General features: G+C 45.8%; 1 protein-coding gene across 20 annotated transcripts in view; it reads left to right on the top strand.

Moving 5' to 3' along the window:
* Positions 1 to 21,362, top strand: part of SEC16B (SEC16 homolog B, endoplasmic reticulum export factor) — a 64,303-nt gene that overhangs the window by 9,650 nt on the left and 33,291 nt on the right. For 4 of the 20 annotated variants that reach the window (XM_021063693.1, XM_021063704.1, XM_021063707.1 and 1 more), the window contains 7 exons: positions 12,323 to 12,679; positions 14,551 to 14,654; positions 15,715 to 15,826; positions 16,882 to 16,990; positions 18,453 to 18,597; positions 19,248 to 19,399; positions 20,077 to 20,138. In XM_021063693.1, coding sequence (XP_020919352.1) covers positions 12,384 to 12,679; positions 14,551 to 14,654; positions 15,715 to 15,826; positions 16,882 to 16,990; positions 18,453 to 18,597; positions 19,248 to 19,399; positions 20,077 to 20,138 — 980 coding nt within the window. In that variant the 5' untranslated portion in view covers positions 12,323 to 12,383. Of the gene's footprint in view, positions 1 to 7,247; positions 7,392 to 8,850; positions 9,527 to 12,322; positions 12,680 to 14,550; positions 14,655 to 15,707; positions 15,827 to 16,881; positions 16,991 to 18,452; positions 18,598 to 19,247; positions 19,400 to 20,076; positions 20,139 to 21,362 lie in introns of those variants that run through there. The other 16 variants (XM_021063706.1, XM_021063697.1, XM_021063702.1 and 13 more) reach the window with 12 other exon arrangements.

The raw sequence follows: 21,362 nt of genomic DNA, 5'->3' as shown, positions 1-21,362 counted from the left end.
TTTTAGGGCCACACCCATGGCATATGAAGGTTCCCAGGCTAGGGGTCTAATCGGAGGTGTAGCTGCCGGCATATACCACAGCCACAGCAATGCCAGATCCAAACCATGTCTGCAACCTACACCACAGCTCACGGCAATGCCGGGTCCTTAACCCACTGAGCAAGGCAAGGGATCGAACCCCAAACCTCATGGTTCCTAGTCGGATTCGTTTCTGCTGCGCCACAACGGGAACTCCTAGTTTGCATTTATTAACTTTATACTACTAGTCCATCCCACGTCTTCCCCCTCTCCCAAGTATGAAAATTTTTTAGGTTTCTCATGCTTTGCTGTAAAAATTAACACTAATTTGAATTTTATTCCATAATATCCAATAATGCAATATTTGTGTTTATTTAAAATAATATTTTAAATTGCTTACAAAATAAAATGGGTGCTGATCCTGTGACATCCTGCCCTGTCCCTGGGACTATAAGAACTCCAATGTGAGAAGCATAGAACTGCATTTTCCTGAAGTTTCTAATTATGACGTTCTTACCTTCACCCATTCTTTTTGGTGTGTGTAATCATGCGATATCATTTCTCATTTTCTCCCTGATCTCATGGTTCAGTGGGGACCCCAGGGTAAGTGTGGAGGAGGAGCCGTGGATTTCAGAACAGTAATGGATAATCAATTAACTCCTGATGGATGACGTGTGCAGAATGCTTCCTAAGCACTTTCCAGCATTTTTTCAGGGAAATGGTAACAGTTAACATTTATTGAGTGCTTACTATCTGTCAAGTACTTTGTAAGTTTTAATCTAATTTTACTCTTACGATAACTCTCTGAGGAAGGTTCTATTAGTCTCCCCATCTTACAGATGAAGAAAAAGAGATACCGAGTACCTTGTCCAAGTCCACGAAACCAGCAGGCGGTGGAGCTGAGAATCATACCTAGGGAGCCTTATTCTTACTTCTAATTGGCCTCCGGGGCTGGGAGGACACTCCCAGCATATCAAATAGCCTTTTATTTCATTTAAAAGGTGCAGTGAGTCCCCTTTGCCTGATGGAGCCTGACGTGCGGTTGTAAGTCACAGCAGCACCCTCCTCATCCTGGTTCAGGGACATCAGTAAAATGGGAGGGGGAGAGAGGAGAAAGTGAGGCCCCTCTGCCCGCCCAGGGCTGATAAGGAAGAATGGAGGCATCCTTCTTGGTGATTCCCTCCTTCTCCGGCTCCTGGTGGCAGAGGTGGCGGCAGGGAGGGCAGGTTGCCGGCAGCCACGTGGGTGGGCTCTAAAGGAGCCCTTTTGTCAGGGCTCATCCACAGGGTTCCGTGGTCCTGTTGAAAACCAGTAAAGTGGCCAAAGCGTCACTTGGACTGTGGATTGACATGGACAGCTTACAGTGCCTGTGCCAGGCTAATTGTCTCTGGCCCCTAGACCGTGTTTTCTTGGCATGCCTTCTGCCTGATAACTGGAGCTGTTGACAGGCACACGTTGCTCTCCCTCTTGCCTGGCACCTGGCTCACCTGCAGGAAGGGGTCAGAGCCTTGGTGGCCAATCCCTGGCTAAAAACTTAGAGCTTCATATCTCCAAGGCTGGCTCGAGGTGCCGACTTGGCTGCACAGACCTCCCCTGCAGCCCCGACTCCTTCCTGGAGTTAGAGCTATGAGATGCTGGCTGCCTCAAAACACTGAAATGTATCAGATGTTGTTGGAAATGCAGGTGTAGCTATGATCCAGTCCCTCCCACTTTGACTAAGGCTTTTGTTTTTTGGACTTGTGTTTGAATATTTTTCTTACACTCTCTCCTAAGTATCTCTAGGGACCTCAATTTAACAAGGTTTGCGGATGATTTTCCTGTGTTTCTGTCTCATTTATATCCCACATGGCATCTCTTCAACACTTTCTGATCAGTCCCCTTAACTCACTGCCTCATCGTTCCCTTTTACTCTCTCTAGGGACCCCCTCATCAGAGTTTAATTCTGTTTTCAGACTGTGAAAGCTATTGGATACAATCTGCAGTAAGGCTGTTGCTGTTATTCATTTAACATGTCCATTTATAAATAAAACTTTATTGAGCTCATGCCGTCGTACATCAGGTGCTGTGCTGGGCACTGTCAGGATGTTATGGACCAAACCACAGACAGTCAGTATCCTGTGGAGCTTCAAATCTGTCCAAGAATAGCTTCACCTCCTGCCTTTCCTCTGAGGACATGCTTCTACTTAAAGTCCACTCCCGTTTTCGACACTGGCCAATCCAAATCTTCATAACATTGCTTAGGTCTCTTGCCAGGTGCTCATCCTGGTCTCCAGCAGTCTACTCCACAGAGAGGTCTCAGTATCCAGTCCCTTTATCCATGTCCCTTGCCTCCATCCATATCCATCCCCCCCCCCCCGTATCTCTTTCTCAGAGGATGAGATGCTCTTCCTCTGTGCCAGGCTTAACTTCTGCTCCTCTATTCTGGATCCCACGTGACTAGCCCCCTTTGAGATTTATTCCTTCAGTAACTGTATTCCTTTTCCATACCCCAATCTCCATACAAATCAACATTTCACTCTCCTTCATCTTATCCACCATAAACCAATCCTTCAGTCCCGAGTGCCTCATAGCAGGCTCAGCTCTTGTCCCTTTTCTTCACGTCCAGGCTTCTGAAAGAGTAACTCTACTTGCTGTCTCTTTTTTCTTACTTTCCTTTCACTGCATAAGTGACTTCTGTGTCTAACTCCTCACTCCCTTAACCATAGTTCCACGGAAATCGTTCATGTTGTGATCATCAAACCTTGTTGGTCAACCCAGTGCTGTGGAGGACACTGACACACTTGTTGCCTTTCTCAATATTTCTCCCACATTTGGCATTGTTGATTACGGTCCCATTTTGGAAACCATCATCTCCTCTGGCTTCTGGGATACCGTCCTCTCATGGCTTTCTGTCCCCCCTCTGGCACTTCCTTAGTGTCTTTCACAATCTCCTCTTTCTGTGTCCAGCTCATCAATGGTGGTATTCCTCAGAGCTTCCTGAGACTTGTCTTCTAACTCCAAGCTTTTCCTAGGCAGCACTCCCCATGCCTGTGGCTTCCGTCATCACGTCTCTCTCCTTAGACCCCCTTTTTAAGCTCTACACCCTTATAACTAACTGCTCATTAACCCCACTTACCTCTGCCCACAGGCCTCTCACAATTAGCATGTCTAGAGCTGAAGTCATCATCTTCCCCACCAAACTGGCTCCTCTTCCATTTATCCAAAAAAGGGGGCATTGTGGTCTTGTCTCTAGAGCCTGAAGACTTGGTTTTTTGTTTTTGTTTTTGTTTTTAATAGCTTAGAGACTTGGGATTGTCCTTGACTTTTCCTTCTTCATTTTTTATATTCAACAGAGTACCAATTGATATATATGTATTTTCTTATCTATTCCTTCTCCTCCAAGCTCCCTGTAGTTGCTCTAGTTGAGTATTCATTGGTCTTGGCTGTTTGTGGAATGACCTTGAATACCACATCTCCCTCTTTCTAGTCTTGTACCATCCCCTGTGCTTGCTCCCATTTGAAAAGCCAAGGATATACCCATTAGAAAATGACTGCATTGCATTACAATCAAATTTTTGAATATCTACTACTTCAATGGACTGGGAGCTTCTTTAGGGCAAGAATTATATGTTATTTATCTCAGTGTCCCCAGTGCAAGTGACAATGCTGGGCATATAGTGGGTGTTGAATAAACATTTGCTTAGTGAATGACCTCCAGAATTGTCTTTGCAGAAGAGCAGACTGAGCACAGTCGACCAATCGTGGATGTGTTGGGGACTCACTGCTCTATATTTTAGTGACTTGGGTGAATAATTAGTTACTGATGTGATGATGCCATATTTGGATATAGCGTTGATTAAAAATAATGTTAGTTGATTTTTTCTTTAAAAATGATATATGTTTATTGTATAAAAGTTAGAAATTATGTACAAGCAAGAAGAGGAAAATAAAAGCAGCCACAACCCCACTGCCCTGACAAATAATTACTGTTCACCTGTTGACATAGGCCTCTCAGTTTGTTTCCTAGTTTTTTTTTTTTAATCTTTTTAGGGCTGCACCTGTGGCATGTAGAAGTTCCCAGGCTAGAGGTCAAATCAGAGCTTCAGCTGTGGGCCTATGCCACAGCCACAGCAATGCCAGCTCTGAGCCACATCTGTGGCCTACACCGCAGGTCATGGCAACGCCAGATCCTTTAACCCACTAAATGAGGCCAGGGATCAAACCCGCATCCTCATGGATACTTAACCCACTAAGCCGCAATAGGAGCTCCTGTTTCCTAAAATCTTACTTTCAGTAAAGAAATGGGTCAAGCCAGGGGATGTCTCAGCTTCTGAGCTCTCCCTTGCAAGGCTTACCAGTCACTAAATCACAGGGCTTAGGGACTCATGGCACACCTGACCTGGATCTAGGTAGGCGTTTGCATCTATCAGCATTATTCTGGTGGGAAGAGAGATTAGTAGCATATTAGCAGTGATGATGCTTTTGTTAACACAGATGTCAAACCAGGGTAGTTACTCCTGGTTGAAGCAACAACTGCTTAGTGGTCCAGCATTTGGAAAGGAGGACAAGGACTGGGGAAGAACATTCACAACAGTTAACAATTGGCCAGGGCTCTCATTCCAGTGGATAGTTGAAATGCAGAGTAGGAATCAGGCAAGAGGGCAGAATGCTTGGGGAAGGGATAATGTGAAGTCTCTAGTTGTTCCAGCATGTGGAAGCCTATGGAATCATGCAAGGGCTCTGCAACCAGGACTTGGAGTGGCAAGTTTAGCCCAACTCCTGTTGGAAATGAGCTTCTATGTATTGTCAAATGGAGTGAATTTTGTCAGAAACCAGGAAGACCTGAGCTGCCAGGTCGAAAAGACTTAGTAACTGTAGATATGTGGGCTGGGGAAGGCAGGGATGGATAAACCCCAAACCTTTTGGAGTGGTGAGATCCATATGATCTATTTCATTCCATGACCCATATAACTGGAGTATACCATATGTCTATATAAAATAATTAAAGCTAATTAACATTAATTTTGGTTGGTGAGTGTTTGAAGAGTTTCATAGTAACTCGAGATAATTAGAGATGCTTTGGGATGTCACAAAAGGAGCATTTGGAATAACTGGGCTAGATGTTTAAACCTGAGATGTGCAATGAAGGCTAATAAAAGAATAACAATTCTGTAGTTGCAAGAACACTGGGATAAGAGCTAGGCATTTGGAGTTGTAATCATTATACCGGTAAACTGGTTATCTGAAAAAAACAACCTGGCTTTGTTTGCATTTGCCAATTTCTGTGGTGTAAATACTCCTACTGTGGTGGGTTTCAAAGTACCAATCGTTTCACTACTGGCTACACAATTCCTGAATATTTACTAATCAGCTCTCGTAAGCCTGATATATCAATATAATCCTGACTGAGCTTCTAGTTAGCCTTGGGTAAATCACCTCCTTTCTCTGGATCTTAGTTTTAACATCTATCAAGTGAGGTTGCTGAAAAAAACCTCTAAGTTTCCTTCCAAAATTAACATTTCAGTAATTTAGCTGGTGTTATAGGGCAGGACTAACATCATGTTATAAGCCAAAAGAGTTACATCAGATTTTTAGGAATGTTATTATGAGACATTAAAATACATAATTTGATATCTGAGTCGATGTCATAATTAACAATATCTGATTCTTGCTGACAATGTGTGTATCCTTCTCCAATACCTCTTCCCAGGAGGATTAAAAATGGCAGCTCGGCCATTAGAGAGCCAAACTTCTTGGCTCACTGGTGGGATAAGAAACCCTGAGCCAGGAGTTCCCATTGTGGCTCAGTGGTAGTGAACCCGATTGGCATCCATGAGAATGCGGGTTTGATTCCTGGCCTTGCTCAGTGGGTTAAGTTGTCAGCATTGCTGTGAGCTGTGGTGTAGGTCGCAGGCACAGCTTGGATCCCGCATTGCTGTGGCTGTGTCATAGGCCAGCAGCTGCAGCTCTGATTTGACCCCTAGCCTGGGAACGTCCATGTGTTTTGGGTGTGGCCTTAAAAAGACAAAAAAATAAAATAAGTAAATAAATAAAAAAAGAAGCCCTGAGCCAGAGTCAGATGTATCCTAGGAGTAGGCTAAGGGGCTGAGACAAAATCTGCTAGCTTAGGTTCCTTACCCAATCGAGCATGAGACCCACTGTGGCCACCTTCCCTGGATTAGCAATGATGCAAGAGGTTAATTTGCTTAAAGCCCTTCAAAGGCAAGGGCTCTGTCTTTCATATTTATGTGTGTCAACTCCTGACACATAATAGAGACTCAGTGTTTGTTGAAAGAAAGAATAAATTATTTGGGCCTTTTTAGTATAAATTATGAATTTCATTTATATTTTCCACCAACTTTATTGAGATAAAATTGACATATTATGTCGTGTAAGTTTAAGGTATATGGCACAATACTTGCTCAGTTTTAAAAGTGGACTTAGCTTCTTTGCGCCTACCTGAAAAAATGTATTTTTCAAACAAGAGAAATTATCTTCTTGTTGTAACAGAAAACTTTTCAGTGTTCAATATTGGGCATTTAAATTTGCCTCCCCTCTAGGAGTTCCTGTTGTGGTGCAGCGGAAATGAACCTGACTAGGAAGCAAGAGGTTGCAGGCTCGATCCCTGGCCTCACTCCGTGGGTTAAGGATCTGGCATTGCAGTGAGCTGTGGTGTAGGCTGGCAGCTGTAGCTCTGATTCGACCCCTAGCCTGGGAACCTCTATATGCCATGGGTGCAGCCTTAAAAAAATAAATAAATGAAAAAAAATTTGCCTCCCCTCTAGATAACATAACTGGTACACAACCAGAATCCAATGGAGAGAAAAACTCAAACCAGGCATTTATTACCCAGCAGTGAGTACTTTGTCTGCCTCAACCAATGGGATTTGCTCATCTCTTTTGAAAGGAAAATACAGTGCTTATTTATAGAGCATGCATAATTATATATCACGTGCCACTTTACAAACATTTACAGGCATACTTCTTTTTTGTTTTTAAATACAAAGTGAAGGTTTGTGGCAGCGCTGCATTGAGCAAGTCTTTCAGCACCATTTTCCCAACAGCCCTTGTTCACTTTATGTCTCTGTGTCACATTTTGGTAATTTGCACAATATTTCAAACTTTTTCATTATTGTTATATGTGCTGCGGTCATCTGTGATCAGTGATCTTTGATGTTACTGTTGTAATTGTTTTGGCATTTTTCAACAATGAAGTATTTTTAATTAAAAAAATTTTCCCCCTTTTCCAGCCACCCCCACAGCATATGGAAGTTCCTGCGGCCAGGGATCCAATTTGATCTGGTATTGCGACCTATGCTGTAGCTGAGGCAATTTGGATCATTAACCCTCTGCTCCGTGGTGGGAACTCTTCAATAAAGTATTTTTAAATTAAGGTAAGTATATTTATTTTAGATATACAGGTGTTGCATGCTTAATAAAGTACGGTATAGTATAAACATAAAATTTTAAACAATTATATATGTATTAAATGAAATTCTTTAAATTCTACATGCTTTATAATTTTCCAAAGCTTCACACACATGATTTCATATAATCCTATAATAACCTTTTTTCCTTCTACTCCTGTATTTTCCCTCCCCACTTCCCTCTCTCCACTGGTAATCACTGGTTTGTTCTCTAGAGCCATGAGTCTGCTTCTTTTCATTTTATTCACTAAATTTGTTGTATTTTTTAGATTCCATATGTGTGATATCATACAGTGTTTGTCTTTCTCTGTCTGATTTATTTCATAATGCCCTCCAAGTCCATTCATGTTCCCTGCAAATGGCAAAATTCTTTCTTTTTATGGCTCAGTAATATTTCATTGTATGTGTAAGTACCACATCTTCTTTATCCATTCATCTGTCGGTGGATACTTAGGCTGCTCCATACCTTGGCAATCATAAATAGTGGTGCTATTTACATTGGGGTTCATGTATCTTTTTGAATTAGTGTTTTTGTGTTTTTCAAATATATACCCAGGAGTAGAATTGCTGCATCATGTAGTAGTTCTATTTTTAGTTTTTGAGGAACATCCATACTGTTTTCCACACTGGCTGCACCAATTGACATTTCACCCACAGTGTACAGGGTTTCCTTTTCTCCACATCCTCAACAATATTTGTTTGTTTTTAATGGCCATACCTGCGGCATATGGAAGTTCTTGGGCTAGGGTTGAATTGGAGCCACAGCTGGAGACTATGCCACAGCCACAGCAGCACCATCTGAGCCACATTTGTGACTTACGCTGCAGCTTGTGGCTACACTGGATCCTTCACCCACAGGGTGAGGCTGGGGATTGAATTTTCATCCTCATGGACGGCATGTCAGGTTTTTAACCTGAGGAGCCACAGTAGGAACTCCAATGACAACATGTGTGACTTGTGTTCTTTTTGACGATGGCCATTCTGACAGGTGTGAGGTTTTGATTTGCATTTTCCTGATGATTAGCCATGTTGAACATCTTTTCATATGCCTGTTGCTCATATGCATTTCTCACTGGAAAAAAAAATGTCTATTCAGTTCTTCTGCACCACCCCCCACCCCGCCTTTTTTGGCTGCCCTGCAACATATGGACATCTTGAGCCAGTGGTCCAACTCGGTCACAGTTGCGACCTATGTCACCGTTGCGACCTATGTCACAGCTGCGGTGACCCGGGATCCTTAACCTCCTCTGCCAGGCCAGGGATCACACCTGCATCCTGGCGCTCCAGAGACTCAGCTGATCCTGTTGTGTCACTGTGGGAACTCCTCTTCTGCCCATTTTTTAATGGAGTTGTTTTAAACATAACTTTAGATGCACGGGGAACCCAGCACATTCGTGTGGCTTGCTTGGCTTTATTGCAGTGGTCTGGAACTGGACCTGAGATAGCGCTGAGGTCCACCTGTGATCTTCATAAAGACTGTCATAAGCTAACTGCTGTCACTCCCCTTTTAGAGAAGGAGAAGCTGGGACTGGGAGAGGTTAAGCAATAGAGCCGCCCGTGGCCCGAGCCAGGAGTCAACAACCCATAGCTGGTGCTCTCCTCCCCAGGCCAGGCTGCCTCAGGGCTTTCTGCATTTCCTCTGCCTCCGTCTCAGTTCCTTGTTTGCTGTGGGGGTTTGGATGCCTTCACCTGTGAGTGACCGTGGCTCAGCCCCCGAGGAGGCAAACAGAAGCAGCCGCCTCTGGCGGGGTTCTGAGCAAATAGGCCAGGCCGGGTCTGTCCAACCGACAGAGCTGGGCTGTACTTTGTCCTGGTGAATCAGCTCCATGGAGGCTGGGCGGTTGCAAAGGTAGCTGGCAGGCTGTGGATCTGAGGGCCAGGTAAGTCTTAGTAGATGTGGCACCTGGACTTTGACAGTCTCCAGGAGGAGAGCGACATTCCTGGAGCTGCGCTGAGGGAAGGTGGCAGCCATCCGAGCAGGTGTGTGGGGACGCTAGCGCCCTGTCTTGCTTTCTCTTGGCTGTGCTGTCAGATTAAGAAACGCAACGTTGCCCTTCCTGGGGCCAGGGGAGCATGTGAGCGTGGGAGTGTGACTTGTCACTGTAGGTATAATGCTGTCATTCGGAGAATCTCAGGTGCTTTTCATTGGGGGTACTTGATTGTAACCTGAGGTCTAACCTGCTGGAGTTGATATCTTGGCAACAAAAATCAATCGGAGGGGACTTTGGTGAAGAGATTGGGCATAGTGCCTTTGCAGTGGGAGAAGGGCTGTCTAGTGACAATATCTGGGGACAAAGTGGAAGAGGCTTTATTCTTGTTGAGCTTCCTTGTGTCCAAGTGCCATCAAGTTCCATGGGCCTTCAGGAAAGACCCATTTACCCCTTTCGCTGTGTCTGGGGCCTTTGGCCTTTGCTGGGATTTGCTGGAGAAGGCTCTCCTTGCTCCTGGCTTTATCAGGGGAATGGGCAGACATGGGAAAGAAGGAGCAAGTTTTCCTGAGCTGTGATTGCTCTTGAGGATGAAGGCACTTCTGTCCTGGCTCTTCTGGTATATTCTGCTTACAGCTCTCGGCTCATAGCTGTGGACCCTGGCTCCATGGCATTCGAACAGAGTGACATTTTGATTTCAACACATACCCTTTGACTCCTTTGACCTTTTGTTCTGATTTTTTTTTTTTTTTTTTTTTTGGGCCGCACCTGCGGCATATGGAAATTCCTGGAGCTAGGGGTTGAATCGGAGCTGCAGCTGCCAGCCTGCACCAGAGCCACAGCAATGCCAGATCTGAGCCACTTCTGCGACCTACGTGGCAGCTGTGGCAACACTGGATCATTAACCCACTGAGTGGGGCCAGAAATCCAATCTGCATCCTCATGTATACTAGTCAGGTTCTTAACTTGCTGAGCCACAGCAGGAACTCCTCTGATATTCATTTTTATATTGGACTGGGAGTTTCAGGAGTTAACTGGATTCGATCAGAAACTTTCAACCTAAAATAGTTCCCAAGGGAGAAGAAACATGGGGTCTGACTGTGCTATGCAGTCTCTGGACACAAGGAACTCCTGAGCAGCTGTCCGGTCTGATGTGTGCTTTTTCTTTGGAGGCAGCTGGCAGTAGGTGTGGCTGTGTGATACAAGTAGAGAAGCCTGGAAGGTAACTTGTCTTCTGGAGCTATATTTCATTTTGAAGAATAAGTGGGGAAGGTCAGTTTGCTGCTGGGGAGACTTCCAGGATTTAAAATCTCCAGCCAGGAAGATTTCTGAGACTCGGCTCTCTAGTTTGTCCTGGAAACAATCCCAAACTTTCATCTCATCACCTCCCCGGGAGGAGGTGCAGACATGGCCAGATGATAGGGCCTAGTTCTAAGAATTTAAGGATTCAGAAAAGATGTTTCTCGAGGTCACTTTAAGCTTCTTTTTGTTTGGGAAATGTCTCCAGCCACTCACACCGTACTAAATTTTTTTTTTTTTTAAATGGCTGCACCCACGGCAAATGGAAGTTCCTGGGCCAGGGATTGAATCCGAGCTGCAGCTGTGACCCATACGCAGCTGTGGCAATGTTGGGTCCTTAACCCACTGTGCTGGGCTGGGGATCGAACCCACACCTCCACAGCAACCTGAGCTGCTGCAGTCGGATTCTTTTTTTTTTTTATCCTTACAATTTACAATGTTTTATTAAAAAAAATAAAAGACACTAACATTTTTAGTTTATAAATATATTTGAGCTTACTCCAGGTGGAAGACTAAGATACATCACAGAACATTTTTTATCATACAGCTGGCTTAAATCATATACACTACTATAATTAAAGTATACTTTGAGCCAGATAATGTGTTTTTATATTTTGATTAGTGATACATGGATTGGTAAGCAGCTCAGTTACATAACAGGCAGTCAAAGATGCTCGTTTGACTCCACCAATTTCTGAAAGTACTTTTATATGCAAATCATTTGGAAAAACTCTTTGTGCAGTCAGGTTCTTAACCCACTGTGCCACAGTGGGAACTCTCCCACTACCCTACGCTTCATCTCTGATGGCATTAACTACTATGTATTGAACAATTGCTATATACCTGGCAGTGGGTTTGGCACTTTAAGTTATCTCTGACTCTGGCAGTGACCCTGCAAGCTAATGGTCCTTGTTTAATGGGCAAAGAAATTAAGGCTTGAAAAATTTAACTAGCTATTAAGTTGCAGAGTTAGGATTTGAAATGTGGTCCAGCTCTGTTTAAGGCCCACTCTATTTCCATGACAACATAGGGCCTGTATATCAAGTGCTGAATAAATATTTGCTGGTAGATTATATGAGCACACATGGATTTAATTGGTACACTTGAATAGTGTTTTGGAGTTTTATCTATTACTGTTCATCTCCCATGCCTCCCACATCTATTGTTGCCCCAAATATACCTTTTAATTTTTATAGCAACATCAATGTCATTGTCTCGCTTGTTATTTATTCCAAGTATCTTCTTGAGTTTTTTTCGGATATCTCTCTATCAATGCCCATGTGGTTTGTTTTATTTTTTATTTTTTTGTCTTTTTGCTCTTTAGGGCCACACCTGCGGCATATGGAGGTTCCCAGGCTAGGGATCCAATCGGAACTACAGCTGCAGGCCTACACCACAGCCACAGCAATGCCAGATCTGAGCCTTGTCTGTGACCTACACTACAGTCCACAGCAACGCAGGATCCTTAACCCACTGAGCAAGACCAAGGATTGAACATGCAACCTCATGGTTCCTAGTTCCGCTGAGCCACGATGGGAACTCCTGTGGTTTGTTTTAGATAGAAGATTCTGAGGAACATAGGTCCTTCTTTCACAAAATCTAATCAACCGTCATGTTTGGATAGAGGCCTAAAATGATGATCATTTTTTTTTGGTCTTTTTGTTTTGTCAGTAGGAAGAGAAAATAACTACAGAACTGACTCAAAACGCAAGAGAAGTTCAGACGGTCAGGGATGGAACCTTGGGTTCCTCAGCGGCCACCTCAACCCCGGGGGAGGCCCCCAGGCTCATCAAAGGATCCAGAGCGAGGGCGTTGGAGAGATGGCTACTATTGGCCTGTTCCTTACTCTTGGTACAATCGAGAGAGGGCCCATCAAAGGCAAGACCTGGGCAGGAGCCCCCAGCCACAGCAGGACCCCAGGGCAGACCAGCAGCAGCCTCATTATGCATCCAGGCCTGGGGAATGGCATCAGCCTGGGTCCGAGGCTGACTATTACGAAGGTGGCTATCCCAGTCAATTCTACTTAAGGTATGGTGTTAGAGCTGGAGTTGACCCACTGCTCCTGAATGCGTACGAACAGATTCTTTTCCTGTTTCCTTTGATGTCTCCTCTTTTGTTCTTCTTCTTTTATTTATTTATTTTTCTTCTTTTTTTCTTCTTCTTTTAAAATTGTAGTTGATTTACAGTGTTGTGGTTGTTTCAGATGTACAACAGCGATTCAGTTCTATCTATCTATCTATCTATCTATCTATCTATCTATCTATCTATTTCCATCTTTTCCCTATAGCTTTTTTACAAAAGATGGAGTATAGTTCCCTGTGCTATACAGTAGGTTCTTGTTGGTTATCTATTTTACATATCTGTGTATATGTTATCCTAAACTCCTAATCTCCTGGTTTTTTTTTTTTTGTTTGTTTGTTTGTTTCCTCTTCCACCCTACTGCATTGGTGTAGCTAAACCATTTCCTCTCCCAAACTGGATTTGAATGACTGAAAATATAGTATTTTCCTTTCTCTATCCCTAGGGGAGCTTCTTCAAGAAGTCCTCCCAAGGTGATTGGGTGTTGGGGGCAGGGGAGAGGGTAGGAAGAATGGTGAAATTCAAGACAGCCGATGAGACCCTCTCACTCTGGGATGACAAAAGGCAGTATTTGCAGACTCTGGAAAAGCTTTTCCTATAACAAGTTCCTTGTCCTCTTCGGATGACCCTGACTTGGATCAGCACCGACACCCCCAACGCCAGGAAGAGCCCTGGTGCCTAGAACATCACGTAGAGTGCGGCGGGCACACGGGAAAAAAATAAGTATCCAGTGAGTGAATGGGAACTTAAAATCAGAGAATGCTGGAGTTCCCGTCGTGGCGCAGTGGTTAATGAATCCGACTAGGAACCATGAGGTTGCGGGTTCGGTCCCTGCCCTTGCTCAGTGGGTTAACGATCCGGCGTTGCTGTGAGCTGTGGTGTAGGTTGCAGATGCGGCTCGGATCCCGTGTTGCTGTGGCTCTGGCGTAGGCTGGTGGCTACAGCTCCGATTCAACCCCTAGCCTGGGAACCTCCATATGCCGCGGGAGCGGCCCAAGAAATAGCAACAACAACAACAACAAAAAGACAAAAAGACAAAAAAAAAAAAAAATCAGAGAATGCAGATTTAAGCTTGTAGGCTTCAAGTTTAGAATGAAGATGTCTCTGTGAGGTAATTCTAGGAGAATCTGGAGCTCCTGCTCTTGGACTTGATCTTTTATGAAATGTTGCAAACCATCTCTTTTCTACTTTAGCTTTTTCAGATGGGGTGATGGTTGCCTGCCTCCAGATTTGGGGTTGAAATTAGGACAATTATTAAAAGAATTTTGCCCCTATGAAATAGTATAGAATTATTAATTGGTAAAAATACTTACAACATGACATTTCTTTGTTGACTTCTCGAAGAACGTTTGGTTAAGGACAGAGGCAATGAAAGCAGTCAGATTTAGGATGGGCCAACTTGCCTTTTTCATCTCATTTCCATCTGTAACATGCATGGGAATTACCGTGGCTTATTGGGTATGTCCATAGTCAACCTGAGAAGGAGTTTCCTCGGATAACATCAGGGATGGTTTTCTTATACCATCCTATGTTGTTGGAGGTGTGTGTTTGGGGAGTAAGAGGGAGCACGAGGGAGGAGAATGAGACACTTGGCTCTGGTTTTGCTATAAAATCACAGCCTTTTTATGACGCAAAAGTCCTCTTCCTGCTCAGATTCTGGATTTTCTGGTTATAAGCTCCAGAATGAACTGTGGCATTAGAGCAGATCTAGAGAGGGGTCCCGTTTCTGTTCTCTGAAGTTTAGGTTGTCAAGCACTCCACTGGTTTCTCGCTTCCCCATGCTCATCCTTGAACGACTGGCCTTCTTTGTGACCTTGTAGGCCGGGGACTGAGGATCTGTATCAGACCTATCACTCTCCAGCCCTCAGGGAAGAATATGCTTATGGAAGTTATTACTACCACCGACACCTGCAGGAAGAAAGAGGTATGCAACAATCTCCAAGAAGCCTTAGGGATGTTGCGGTGGGTCTGACAGGGGAGAAGCCAAAGGGGCCGGGCTGGGAGCCTCACCGAGGGCTTCCTGCTTGGCTGAACTACAGCCCCGCCCCCAGCCACTTCTTTCTTGGCCAGATGAGGTCACAGCAAAGACACCGCTGCTCGATGCCTTGAGAAGAGTTAGAAAAGAGCCATTTTTCTTTGTACCTGAGATGATGGTACTGCCATCATTTTGTTCCTAGTGTTATGGATAGTTTGTACATCATGCATATTTTTCTTCTACTCCTCATTATAGCCAAGACTGGGTCTCTGGCCAAGTGACAGTGAAGTCAGTTCCTAACAGGGAGGTCATCAAGCATGTGGCTGGGCTGTGAAGAGTCCGACCATCATTTACTCTGAGGGTGGCGGACACACACACACAAAGGAACTTATACTCTATACCAATAGTAAGGCTTTAGGTATGTGCTAGTGGCAGCATCCGACCTGCTAGCAAAGAGGAACCTGTTTCAGCGCTGAAAACACAAGCATCCGTGCACGCCTGCTGCTGCAGAGTTGTATCGAACCCATGCTAGTGGGTTCAGAGAGGACTGAGATGCAGCTGACAGACTTTCATTGTTAGCTTTCACTTACCAGTTTTATTCGCTTTGGCAAATCCAGTCAGCCTTCTGTGTCTGTGGGTCTGCCTCCAACTGATAATTGAAAATATTCAAAGAAAAGAAAGTTCCAGCAAATTCCAAAAAGCTGTTTGCAGACAACAATTGACATCGCACCTACATTGCATTTACAACTATTTACATAGCATTTACATTGTTAGGCATCATAAGTCATCTAGAGATGACTGCAAGGAGATGGAGGATGTGTGACACCATTTTATCGAAGGGACTTGAACTTCCCCGGGTCCTGAAACCAGTTCCCCCATGGATAGTGAAGGATGACTGTGTGTTTTTATACCTGCTGTTTGCCAGAAACTCAGCTTCACAGCTTGCTGGTATCTTTCTGAACTCTTGGGAGTAGAAAGTGACTTGTCTTTGTTTTCTCTGAGGGTGCAGTGCCGAGGCAAGGGAGTCCTTACGTCTGGCACGAAGATTATCGAGATCAAAAGTACCTCCAGGAACATCAGCGTGCAAACCAGAAGAGTCCATTTGCTGAGACGCAGTTCCAGTAAGTGAGCCCCAGTTCCAGGAAGTGTGAAAGGAGAGGCTGATTCAGCCTTATTTGGCCAAACCCAGGCCATGCTGAGCAAACCTCACGGTGTCAGGTGCTCGTCCCTCACCTTTGGAAGCCTGTCTGCTTTCGTTCTGGCCCCAGGGATGTGGGAGTAGCCCAGGATGGCTGGGCCAGCTGTTAACATGGATTCTTGGAGGAGGGAGTCTTAATTCTGGAGGCAGTTTCCAACACCTGCCGTGAGTTCCCCAAACTGTGAGATTACATTAGGTCCATTTTTTTTTTTTTTTTTTTTGTAGGGCTACACCCGAGGCATTTGGAAATTCCCAGGCTAGAGGTCGAATCAGAGCTGCAGCTGCAGACCTATGCCGCAGCGACAGCAACTCAGGATCCGAGCCGCATCTACGACCTACACCACAGCTCAGGCAACGCCGGATCCTTAACTTACTGAGTGAGGCTGGGGATCAAACCCGCATCCTCATGGACACTATGTCAGGTTCTGAACCTGTGGAGCCACAACGGGAACTCCTGAGGTCCATCTTAAAGGAGGGCCTTAAATCTGTGTTGGCCTTGGAACAGATGTGGCCTTGCAAAAGTTCTCATGATTGGCCCTGCCTTGGGCAGTGGTGCTTCTCCTCTGCCCACTCCTGTGCTCTGAGAATGGGCTCTGCCCTGGGAGAAGGCCAGTGGGGAAGAGCATTTGGTGCAAGCACCTGTCCTGATGCCCTTAGGGCTGGGGCCTTTCCCTGCCTGGAATTAGCAACCCGACTGCTCTGATTTAAGTCATTCTGGATGTCAGGCTGCAGAGACAGCCTTTTCTGCAGGGTTTGGGACCACTTCTAGCAACCGTATTATGAACCCCAGGAGCTCCTGTTTTTCTGGGGTTAATGGATCGAGGTTGCAGAAGGGAGGACTAGGCTTTTCCCTGAGGCACATGAGCCAACCTGAACCCTGCCCACACTTTGCAATAGAACAGCCTCCAGCAGAGAGCAGCTCAGCCTTGCTGTCCTGGCCCAGACCCCCTCTCACCTGCTCCTGTCATTTCGCTGCAGATCTAAGAGTCAGAACCCGTATAAAGACAGTCCTGCTTCAAACTCTGGACAGGAGGAGCCTGGGGACTTACTTCCAGAGAGTCTGTTAACTGAGGCCCAGAAAAACAAGGTAACCTGAAGTGACATGAGGCTGGTGGTCTGTGACAGTGCATCACAACTGCCACTGTCAGCAGTGGCAGGGCAGGGAGCTGGGTTGGGGTGGGAGTCCCCATTGGCCAGCATTTCTAAGGGGTCCCACTCCTTCCCACTCGGCAGAGCCTTTCCCGGCTTCCTGTTTCAGTCTTCTGGGCCTGGAGTCCTGATCTGAACCTTTTCCATTTTCTTGCCAAGTCAATCGGCTGGCTCAGGAAGTGTCACCCAAGCCACTCCAGATGCTTGGAAAGAGGAGACGAGACTGTCACCAGTACCCCAGAGGACTAGCGATTTCTTTTACTCAGGAAGAGGGAAGTTGCTAGAATCTTTTAATTCAGGTCTTTCTTAACTCCACCATCTCCCTTCTAAAACCTTACTGTGTATACCAGTCGGCCTACAAAATGAAGCTCTTGAATTTTTCAAAATAAACATTAAATTTTGGAAGAATATGAAATCTATGGAGACGTTGCAAAGATCCTACAAAGACAAGCTCTTAAGTTTCGACGGTCGTGTGTTAATTTTGTTTCCCTGATGAGATCTGTCTGATTTGGGGACACCGTCTCTTCTGTATACCTGAGCTTTACAGACCAGGGCACCTAGTGTGACTAACAGTAACACAACACAAAATAACAGCCAGCAATACACACGTGTGGCACCTTACAGTGGACAAAGAGCTTTTGCATCATGATTTACATCCTTGTTCTACAATCCTCCCAGGATGTAAGTTCTGTGAATTTCTAGTCACCTGTATCCCTAAGGGAAAGCCCAGCCCCTGGAGCATGGTAATTGTGCATTAAACAGTTGGCGAATGAGGAGCTCCCACTGTGGCTCAGTGGGTTAAGAACCCAACATAGTGTCCGTGACGATGTGAGTTCAATCCCTGGCCTCGCTCAGTGGGTTAAGGATAGGGCATGGCTGCAAACTGTGGCATAGGTGCAGACGTGGCTCAGATCCAGGGTGGTTGTGGCTGTGGCGCAGGCCTGCAGGTGCAGCTCTGATTTGACCCCTAGCACGGGAATGTCCATATGCCACAGGTATGGCTGTAAAAAACAAACAGAAACAAAAAGCAGTTGGTAAATGAATGCAAGATCAAGTTCTTGAACTATACAGGGTAGGTGTAATTATCTCCATTACCGATGAAGGTACTGGGGTCAGAGAGTCTAAATCACTTGTTCAAGGTCACAGCAACTAGGTATTGACAAAGCTGGAATTTGAATCCACCCCCTGCCCCAGGACCTGCACTTTCCTCCCAGACCAGAATGAATCCTTTAGCAAACACCTGTCAATTGCATGGTCCTTCTTTTCCTTTCAAACCATCCACATTCACTAAATTTATTTGATAAAGTCTGAATTTTATTGCTTGGAAGAAACACTTGGGCAGACTGTCTCTTGGAAAGTGTTTCTGCTTCATGTAGGTTTTCATTGTTTTTAACTTCCAGCCATCCCTGACGGAGGAGTCCAACCTTCTCCGACAGCACGAGTCTGGTCTCAGCTCCAGCAGCTATGAGCTCAGCCAGTACATGGCCAACGCCTTCGAGCCGCACGACCCCACGGCTTCCACAGCTTGGAGTCCAGTTCAGGCTGGTGGGTACTGGAGGGGTCAGAGGAGTTGGCTGCCTCCCACGAGAAGAGGGTGGGTGGCACATCTCTTGGAAAGTCACCTTTCTCCTGCATTGCCAAGAGCAGATCATTTGTCTGCCTCATTTGCGGACGTAAGCCTCCTGGGCAGTGTGGCCAAGGTTTGGTTCCCTTCCCCACTTTTCTCTAGTCCTGGAGATTGCATCACAGCTGGTTCTTGGAAGGGAACAATGCCCCTGGCCATCAGCAGGCTGGGAAAGGAGGCGCTCAGAGGAGCTGTTAGGTAACAGGTGGCGAAAGTAAAGGCCAGGCTCACTTTGGGAGCATGAAGGCAGATCACGAAGGTCTGGATGTAGGAGGCTTGTCTTGAGTCCTGGGGCCGTGAGAGGCGGAGCCCCTGGCCTGTCCCCATCACGGTCTCTGGCCCCGGTGCGTTGTCATTTGGATCAAACCATCGACTGCTTGCATTACATTCGACATAGTCTCAGGCTCCACGCTGGCCTCGGGCATGGGCTTCTTCTAATGCTGTAGTTCAGTTAGATTCTTGCCGTGGACCCAGGTGGAATTTGGAAAGAAATGTGTTTATGGGGTATTTCTCAAGTAAAGCAAAGCAGGGGCAGTCATGCTAACGGTGCCCTCCTGTGTCTCTTGGTCAGAGGATGTCTCGGCGGCTGGTCCCAAGGCACCCATGAAGTTCTACGTCCCTCACATGCCTGTGAGTTTTGGGCCAGGGGGTCAGCTGGTGTGTGTGGGTCCCAGCTGTCCCGGGGATGGAGAGACGGCCCTTGTTGAACTGCACAGCATGGAGGTAAACAAGATTCTGTGTCCCTGGGGGACCGGCACGTTGCTCCCTGCTTCCCTTTGCCCAAGACCAGGCATCTTCAGGAATAGGGTGGGAGACCTGGGCCAACACTCCATGGACTGGTCTCTCTCTGTGTGTGTGTGTGTGTGTGTGGTGTGTGTGTGTGTGTGTGAAGGAATGAATGGGCCTCCTTTCTGACAGAAGCGATGCTAGACTTCATGTTTTTCCTGAGATACTCTTGGCTCAGATTCAGCAACCAGAGAACTCATTTTTGTCCTGCTTTGTCCAGGAGGCCCTGAGCCATGTCCTGGGACCATGGCTCTGGGTTCTGATATGGGACTAGACCCAAAGGGGCTTTGGGTGGACGTAGTCTTTTTTTTTTTTTTTTTGTCTTTTTGCCGTTTCTTGGGCCGCTCCCGCAGCATATGGAGGTTCCCAGGCTAGGGGTGGAATCGGAGCTGTAGCTGCCAGCCTACGCCAGAGCCACAGCAACACGGGATCCGAGCCGCATCTGCAACCTACACCACAGCTCACGGCAACGCTGGATCGTTAACCCACTGAGCAAGGGCAGGGACCGAACCCGCAACCTCATGGTTCCTACTTGGATTTGTTAACCACTGTGCCACGACGGGAACTCTGGGTGGACGTAGTCTTAAAGACCAATTTTGAGTTTTTTGTTCCAGGTTATTCTTAATGATTCTGAGGAGCAAGAAGAGATGAGGACTTTCCCGGGACCCTTGGTCAGGTAAATTACCATGAGAGCTGCCAAATAAGGGCTTTTGAAATCTTCCTGCTCTGATCTGAGTCAGCATTTTGGGGATGTGTTCTTGGCTTTCTTGAAAGAAAAGGTCCATCCCATCAGAGTAGCTTCTCTGTGCTACATGTTGGAGCCAAATGTGGCCGGAGTCCTTTTGACAAGCAGTTCGAGTGTGGAAAGGCAGAAAGAGAAATGAAAGGTTTAAAAGTCTGAAATCAGTTCTGTTTTACAAAGGCTGCATGGGAGGAGGTTTTACTGTCCTGTGTACTTAATGCTACTGAAACTGATAGAGAAGTGGAGCACAGCCTGGGAAATCACAGGCAAGTGGATCATATGGAAAAAAATTTTCTGGAGCCATAAGGAACATGGGCCGCATTTGTTGCTGGACAGTGTGCAAGTCTGCCCTCTGCAGGATGGAGCTGGAACTGCTTCCACATTCCTAGTCTGTTTCTGATAAATGGTCAAGGTGCTCTTTGCTGTGGAAAGACAAGTCCAGGCTGGGGTCAGAGGACTTGGGTTTTAGGCCCAGGCATCCATGGCAGACAGCTTAGGTAGCCCTTTCTGAGCATTCTTTTGCCTTTTAAAAATGCTTTAACATAAGCTGTGTGGGTTCTGTGAGACTCATGTGAGATACTGCACATCTCAGCCCTTTCAAGATCATCACTGCTATGGAAATGTATCTTTACCTGAAGCTTCCCCCTCCGAGAAAAACTCTAGTCTTTTGACAGTTCCTTCATGTAAAAATGAGTGTCTCTATTTCTGACACACAGCTATACAGAGGTGGGGTAGAACCCTGAGTTGAATATTTGGACACTAGGGTACTTAAATTTTTTTAAATTTTTTGCTTTTTAGGGCCACACCTGTGGCATATGGAGGTTCCCAGGCTAGGGGTCGAATCAGAGCTACAGATGCTGGCCTACACCACAGCCACAGCAGTGCCAGATCTGAGCTGTGTCTGTGACCTACACCACAGCTCAATGCAATGCCAGATCCTTAACCCACTTAGTGGGGCCAGGGATCGAACCCGCAACCTCATGGTTCCTAATCGGTTTCGTTTCCACTGAGCCATGATGGGAACTCCTAATCATTCCTGTTGATTGAGCATTATATACTCTACATAATTGGCTAATTCCTTTTTGCATGGAGGTAGATTTTTAAAAAATATCTCTATTTTAGGGGAAAGAGCAGGGATCGGGGGAGATAAACCTGGGT

The sequence above is a fragment of the Sus scrofa genome, chromosome 9, assembly GCF_000003025.6.
Source record: "Sus scrofa isolate TJ Tabasco breed Duroc chromosome 9, Sscrofa11.1, whole genome shotgun sequence".
NCBI lineage: Eukaryota > Metazoa > Chordata > Mammalia > Artiodactyla > Suidae > Sus > Sus scrofa.
This window is presented reverse-complemented; position numbering and strand designations above follow the sequence as displayed.